Source organism: Lolium perenne, chromosome 5 (assembly GCF_019359855.2).
Source record: "Lolium perenne isolate Kyuss_39 chromosome 5, Kyuss_2.0, whole genome shotgun sequence".
Lineage (NCBI taxonomy): Eukaryota > Viridiplantae > Streptophyta > Magnoliopsida > Poales > Poaceae > Lolium > Lolium perenne.
In genome coordinates this window covers 263,942,528-263,950,311 of record NC_067248.2, presented here as the reverse complement: position 1 = coordinate 263,950,311, position 7,784 = coordinate 263,942,528, and the positions used below count along the sequence as shown (strand labels likewise).

General features: G+C 42.5%; 1 protein-coding gene across 1 annotated transcript; it reads right to left on the bottom strand.

Annotated features, from left to right (window-relative positions):
• Window positions 1-4,616: 4,616 nt before the first annotated feature.
• On the bottom strand, window positions 4,617-5,792 carry LOC139831849 (putative F-box protein At3g25750). The gene has a single exon (XM_071821197.1). It carries the CDS (start codon window positions 5,790-5,792, stop codon window positions 4,617-4,619), a length of 1,176 nt encoding a protein of 391 aa, XP_071677298.1.
• Between the last annotated feature and the right edge of the window lie 1,992 nt (window positions 5,793-7,784).

Sequence of the window (7,784 nt, the reverse complement as noted above, 5' to 3'; positions counted from 1 at the left end):
CTTGAATAAATAAATAAATATTAACTTTTTAATTTGTATTTTTTAAATTTTTTAAATTTTTATTTTCTTGCCAAACCTAAAACCTTAAAATTTGAAAATCTAAAAATTGGGTAAAAGTAATAGTAATCTTTATGCAGGATGCAATTATTAATTTTAATTTTTTGAAAAATAAAAATATAGGAAATCCTTAATTTATAGCAAAAACTAAAATCTTCCTGCTTTCGGATGTAACTTTTTTCCACGATCATTTTGATATATTATATGCCTTTTTCCGACGTCGTATGCAAAAGTTAATGCCATCTTACCTTTTTTCTAAACTTTTTTTTGCAAAAAAAATAAAAAAATTCAAATTTGTTAAATCCCCTAATAGTAGATTCCGTAACATATAGGAATCTCAAAAGATTTTATTTTTTTTGAAATTTCTATCATTTTATTTGAAATTTTACGAAGCAAAAAAATGCATAAAGGGTAGACCTTTAGTCCCGGTTGGGGACACCAATCGGGACTAAAGGCTATGGCAGGCCAGGGCCAGCGCATACCTCTTTAGTCTCGGTTGGTGTTACCAACCGGGACTAAAGATCTACCCTTTAGTCTCGACCGGATCATTAGTCTCGGTCCCCAGCGGAACCGGGACTAAAGAATTCATTAGTCCCAGGCCAAAGTATTCGTAGACTAATGGGTTGGGATGGAAAGCCTCTTTTCTACTAGTGCATACTAGTTTGCCGCTGGAAACTTGTTCCACATGTTGCATCTCTCTTGCTGAGGATGGCGAATTGGCATGAATCCACTAATCTGAAGGCAGATTCATAACCCTTTATTCCTTAAAACACGGCAGATACATACGTAACCCACACAATCGAGATCCCTGAAGTTTCACAGGTCAGCAATTTGTTCCACACCAAGATCCTGGTACCTGCACCTGCAACGCATCCGGTGCCCGCTGTACATATGAGGCAGATACATATGAGGGGAGAGGAGGAGATGTTGAATGCAGGAGGTCGAGGGCCCGCCGCTCGCTCGTCTCCATGGTTCCTCTTCTACTAGGTGAGGGTGGGCGCGTGTCTGGACTTTCCTCCATCTCGGTTCTGGCAAAAGCGCGTGTGGTTCGGACATCGGCTCCACTCGCTCGTGTCTGGGCGAATAGCTCCTGTGCAGACACAGTTGAGGGAAACGAACTGAAATACGACAACGTTGGCTGAAATAGCTCACATGCGATGCATGTGCTAGTTGAAATAGCTCAGGGCCACGAGGTGCAAACGAGCACAGGTGGCGCGGCCCAACTTCCTGGCCACGCGCCACCTACACTCATTCGCACATCGGATATCGTTTCGCACCCCCTTATCCCAGACGCTCTATTTCGTCCAAAAACCAAAGCCATATTTTTCTCGAGATTTATTGAGGCGGCGGCGGAGGCGAAAGTCCACTCCTACTCCAGGAGAGGGTAGATCCTACTGCACCGGTACCTCCGATGAAGGGGAAAGCGACGCCATCGACATCTCCTCTCCTCCTTGGCTTGAGAGGAGCCATCTCCATCAACATCTCCACCAGCACCATCATCACCACCATCACCATATACGATATCGACGTCATCCACCTCATAGTTTGTATTGAATTGAACCCCAGATATTGTTTTTAGTGTTGTTGCATGTTTGTGATTGGTACTTTGTCATTATTTGGTGGGTAGATTATATATTTAGATTGTGTTGGAACCATTATGCCTCTGGTCCATATTATGTTTGTCACTTGTGAGGAGTTCCCCAAGTTCCTGAGGCATAGGATGATCTGACTATGATGATGTGCAATGAGTATTTGGTCAAGTTTTCTATCTTTTATGTTGTTCTATGATAGTTTTATGCGAACGTCGACTGCATATTTCTTCACCTATATGGGCTCATAGGGATGCACTTTGATGTAATGCATGGGGTCAGAATGACAGAAACCGTCTTCCAACACTATGGGTTGCATTAGAGGGGTTCATGTCGGGGACCCTAAATCTTATTGCTATGATGGGACATTTATGTCTTAATGATTCCTGTATGCACATAAAAATGGCTCCATGACTCATCACAAGGGGTGTATTTTCACATGCTTATGGCCACACCTAATCAAGGCTCCGCCCCTAATTGAATAAAACTTGACAAGATATTTACCATGTTGTTTAGAACTCAGATGCTAGTGAATCCATGCCGCCCTCGGAAACTTTTGTCTCATATAAGCACACACTATTTAGCTTGTCCTCTTGCTTCATAGAGGATTGGGCTTTGCTCTCATCGAGAGCATTTACTTATTTGCTATTTACTTTCCGCACTTTATTTCTATTGCAAACTATATACAAAAAACACAAAAAATCGTTACTTTATTATTACTGCTTTTTTGTTATTTTTGCTCATCAATACCTTCATCTTCTCGCGGGTTTGACAACCTTTCTTTATAAAAAAGTACTGCAATTGATCTCCTACACTTGGGAGCCATCAAGACACTTTTCTGGCACCGTTGCCAGAAAGCGTAGCGCTATTGGTAAGTGAATGGTAAGGAAGCTTTTACTGTTTTTACTATTTGCTATTTGTCTCATCATGGATACTAGCCGTGATGAGGTTGGTTTGATTTTATATGATTATGTCTATATTCAAGCTCCGAGAGAAAATGAAGAGAAACCACCTGAGCTTAAGGTGGCGTTTCAAATTCCTTTTGCTATCGCCAAACAAGCTAAGAAATTCACCTCATAGGTGATAGAAGTAAAACTGCTATGTGACATCTTCATGCTATTGAAGATCTTTGCTCTTTAATTAAATTGGTGGATGTTCCTCATGATCATGTGAAGATGAAGTTATTACATCTATCTCTTTCTGGTAATGCTCGCCTATGATTCAGATCTCTGGATATTAAATGTCGTCTTGACTAGGAATCATTGAGAAAGGCTTTCTACACCATGTTTTATACTCCTAAAGAAGCTTTTATGATGATCGTTGTCATATTTATAATTTTTGGCCTCATCTGGGAGAAAGTATTGCTCAATCTTGGGGGGGGGGGGGGGCTTAATGAACTCATCTGTAAGAATCCTGATAGTATGATATTGATAAACTTCTATGTGAGGCTACCCCGCATCATAGGGATTTTCTGGATAATTCATCAGAAGGGAGTTTTACTAATAGAACTCAACAAGAAGGAAGGAATTTATTGGATACTATTGCTAATAACTCAGCTGCATGGGATCTTGATAAAGGTAATGAGCCTCGATTTGATTTTAAATATGAATGTGTAGAGAATTTCTCTACTAATATATTGCTTGAAGAACTAAATGATAGGTTTGGCCTTGATCCTCATATTTTAGTAGAAGTTACTAAATATTTTACTAATCATTTGAATGTTCCTAAGAAAGTATTTAAGGTATTTACTGAACATATTAAGACTTCAGAATATATTGCCGAAGTTGAAAAATAGGTTCAGCAAACTTCATCGGTTATTATTGAAGAATATTTGGAATCTCCTCCATATCCGAACATGGTGAAAGAAAATTTACTCACCGTTGTTGCAAACAAAAGTGTTAAAAGATGTCATGAGCCTTATGAACAAATCTCTATGAAGTCTCAAATTTTGGCCATGAAGGAATTAAATGAAGAAACTCCTTGTGATGTTTATTTATGTGAAGATTCCACTAAGGTAATTCAAGGTAAGACTACTAGAATTGGTAAACCTATTTTATCTTGTGCTATTGGAACTTCATGTTATCGTGGTCTTTGTGATATTGGGGCAAGTATAAGTGTGATACCATATTCTCTCTATCCTGAAATAAAGCCCGATATTGATCCAATACACATGGAGGAAATAGGTATAACTATTCAACTTGCTAATAGAGAATTTATTAGTCATCTTGGTATGGTAAGAGATGTTGAAGTATTAGTAGGAAAAATTAAGTATCCCGCTGATTTTATTGTGCTTGGTTGCTCCCAAGATGCATTTTGTCCTATTATATTTGGTAGACCTTTGTGATATATTGTTGGTGCTGAAATTGATTTGCCAAAAGAGAGAGTGTTTATTAAATATGGTGGAGAAAGTTTAGAGTTTAATGTTTCTAAGTTTACTGATAATCATTTAGAAAAAGAAAAGTTTTAAAAAGATATTGTGGAAACTCTTACTTCTGTGGCAGTCGCTTCATCAGACGCGGTGGAAAGATATGTACTTAATCAAGAGGAACCATATAGTAATGAAGAAAGAGAAGCATTAGAACAAATTTTATCTCAACAACCACCGCATTTATAATTGCATATTCCACATGATAATCTTGAATTGTTACCACCACCCAAGGAAGATCCTAGTGTTGAATTAAAGCTTTTGCCTGATGATATGAAATATGCATATCTAGATGAGAAAAATATATATCCTGTTATTATTAGTGCTAATCTTTCAGGAGAGGAAGAAACAAAATTATTGAAGGTATTGGACGCTCAGAGGGCGGTTATTGGATATTCTCTTGATGATCTTAAAGGTATAAGAGAGAAAATCTAATAATACTCCACTTCTCACACAATGTAGGACGTTTTGACAATCTAAAAGAGTTCGCCAAAATGTTTTATATCGTGGAATCAAGTACCAACTAAACCATGTAACTATGATGATCAAGGGCCGCAACACCGTTTCTCGCTGCGAATCATGTTACTATTCCTTCTGGCAGCAGTAGCTAGATGACCCTGGTGGAGTGGAGCAATGGTGGGTTGAGGGACGAGCCATGTGCACCTCTCAGAGTGCCATCCTTGGGGCAGACTCTCGACAAGCTCAGTTGTGTTGTCTATGAAGTTGTACCTGTACACGCCATACTCGTTTTGACCGTGCCACTTGAAGTAGGCGAAGCCGCCGTTCATTCCCAGCCGCGAGGCCTCCACGGAGAAACTGTTAGGCCATCCAAGAAACAAGACGAGATTGGCTAGGCTTATGCCTTTCTTCAACACCCAGCGTGGGTCCAGAGCCTCCTCAAGCGCGTGCACAACCACCAAGAACGCGCGGGACAGATCGCAGGTGCCTCTCCAGAAGTCCGTCCTAAGGTGCACGGACGCCCAGAGAAGCTCACCACAGGACTCGAGAACATGGCCGTACACGTAGTAGTGGCCGCCGTACTTGAGTGGCATCGAGGACGGCATGCGGACCAGGACATCTTCGTCGTCGCTGGACGGGGTCACCACGTGCCAGAGTTTGGGCTCGATGGTGACAAGGATTTTGCCTGAGTGATACGCAATACAGAACATGCCGTAGTACGGGGATTCGAAGGTCCTCTGGACGACAGTCCACTCGCCGTCGCCAGGACGTAGGAGCGCGGCCTTGAACTCGGGCGTCCCGTCGTACCTCCTCGTGTATGTGCTGTACAGAAGCACGGTGCCGTCGTTGTATATGATGCCGCTGGGATTCTCCTCCGCCCACTTGATGTCGTCATTAAAGGGGGGCAGGCGAGTGACATCTCCGGTGAGAGGGTCGTGGAGGGCTGGGCCGACGGTGAGGTAGCGGACGGCGGTGCCATCGGCGCTGGCCACCCAGTTTTTCCCGGTACAAGATTCTGGCGGCGGCGCCAGGTACGTGGACTTGGAGAAGACGCATCTGAACTTGAGGGGGTCGTCGTGCTTCTTGTTGCGCGCTAGGAGCCATGGCAGGAACTGATCGGTCGTTGTCTTCTTCCCCGAAGATAGTCGTTGGTGTGATTCGCGCCATGGCTTGCACACGGCATGGAACCGGACGAAGTCGGCCACGTCGTGTAGGCAGACAGAGATGTCGCCGAGCAGATCCGGCGGCAGGTCGGACCACATGGCGGGCGGCAGGGTTTTTCCGACAGATGGGGAATCGACCAACGCTAGCTAGTTTTATGCGATCGGCTCCTGTACGTACACGTACATAACTCAATTTGCTCTGGTATAATATACTCCGCACGAGGTGACCATATTCTAGTACATATAAATTAGTTTCCAGATAAACTTACGAAACATATATAGGGGAAGCCACATGGCACTTTTTATTGAGTTTCAAACATTGGTACATCGTTCAACAAGGATTCATCGACCCACGTACAAGAAGTAAATTTTATAGAACAATATTCGTAGCTATCTCATGTGCCACCACATTGGCCTCTCTTGGACTATGCTCAAAATAAATTGTGTCATTGCACATTCTACGAAATAATATTCATGCATGCTTAATACTCCCTTGTCTTAAAATAATATGTGCAACTTTTTCTAGATATAGGTGTATCTATAACAAAAATATGACTATATACTTTTGTATCTAGACAAAGTTAAGCAAGTTATTTTGGGACAGCTATCTAAGAATTATGTACATTTATGTCAAATAGATTGTTCATCTATGTTAAAAAAAATTACTAAACTTCTATTTTTTCATATAATCCCTCTATCCCATAAAAGGATATTTCAACCTTTTCTAAATATAAATGCGTCTACACGCGATTTAGTGTATAGATACATCCAAATTTATACAAAGTTGAGACATCTTTTTGTAGGACAGAAAGAGTATAACAGTGCACAAAAAACTTACCCTCACTGTCCCATAATATAAGATATTGTAATTGCTTATAATAACAGCTTATCACCGTAGGAAGTAGATTTTATATATGTCAATTAAAATGTGGGACGATGTGTACACATAGAGTTCTTGCTTTGCCAGTCATTCATTCAGATTAGAGTGCCCAGGAAACTCGGGAAAGACCAAAACGCATGGCAAAGGATTTGCCGAGTGCCCCTCTCGGCAAAGGGTCTCGGCAGAAAACAAGATGACAATTTAATGTGACTTTAAGGAAAGAGGCAAGGGTGGAGCCCTGCACCTGTCCGATGTCCGAACCACACGCGCTTTGCGCAAAATGAGCTGGAGAAAAGGACAGCACTTTCAAGTCTCACCGAGGCACCGAGCAGAAGAGGGACAATGGAGACGAAGGAGTAAAATACACGACGTGTCACTAAATTTGACACCCTTACCCGCCTCCATCACCGTACATAGAAATATTTAATATACGGTGACTGGAGATGGCTCACGGCTCGTATCGATCACTAGCGATGGTATAGACTCGTATTTTGCTGATGTGGCCTAAATTTAGCCCCATATGTCAGCCACCCACCACCATAGAGAGTATTTCTTTAATAATTAAAAAATAAAGGGGCTAGATCAAAAAATTACAAAGAGATAAGGATAGCTTCGGCGCTTTTCTCATCTGTTCCTGCTCCGGCCTCCGCCTCGTGCTAGGCTCTTCGCCGGCGCGCCTCATCCCCCATGTCAGCACCGACGGTAGGTTGTGGATGGCCTCGGCCACGTGCTGGCTATCGAGCTCGTTCGCATAGCTCCAACCGCGACCCCGACGAGCCCTGCCGTGACGCAGCTGCTACAGCTGCGACCCCTAGCCCTGCAAGAACGCAACTTCAAGCACGAAGGTTATCACAAAGTAAAGTGCATAAGTAAAGAGGTAGGGTATAGGAATAACCGAGGTGACACGGAGACAACGATGTATCCCGAAGTTCACACTCTTGTGAGTGCTACTCTCCGTTGGAGCGGTGTGGAGGACAAGTCACTCCAAACGTCACGAAGGTCTCACCGTATTCTCCTCGAGAATTCTCACCAAAAGGGATGCCCTCGATCCACTATGGAACTTTGAGGGTGTTCACCGAACCCGCACACAGCTTGGGGCTATCTCCGCAACTTAATTGGAGGCTCCCAATATATTGCCACAAAGGCCTTGTACTTGAGGAATCTCAACAATTTAATTGGAGACTCCAAGAACACCACTAAGCCACAAATCT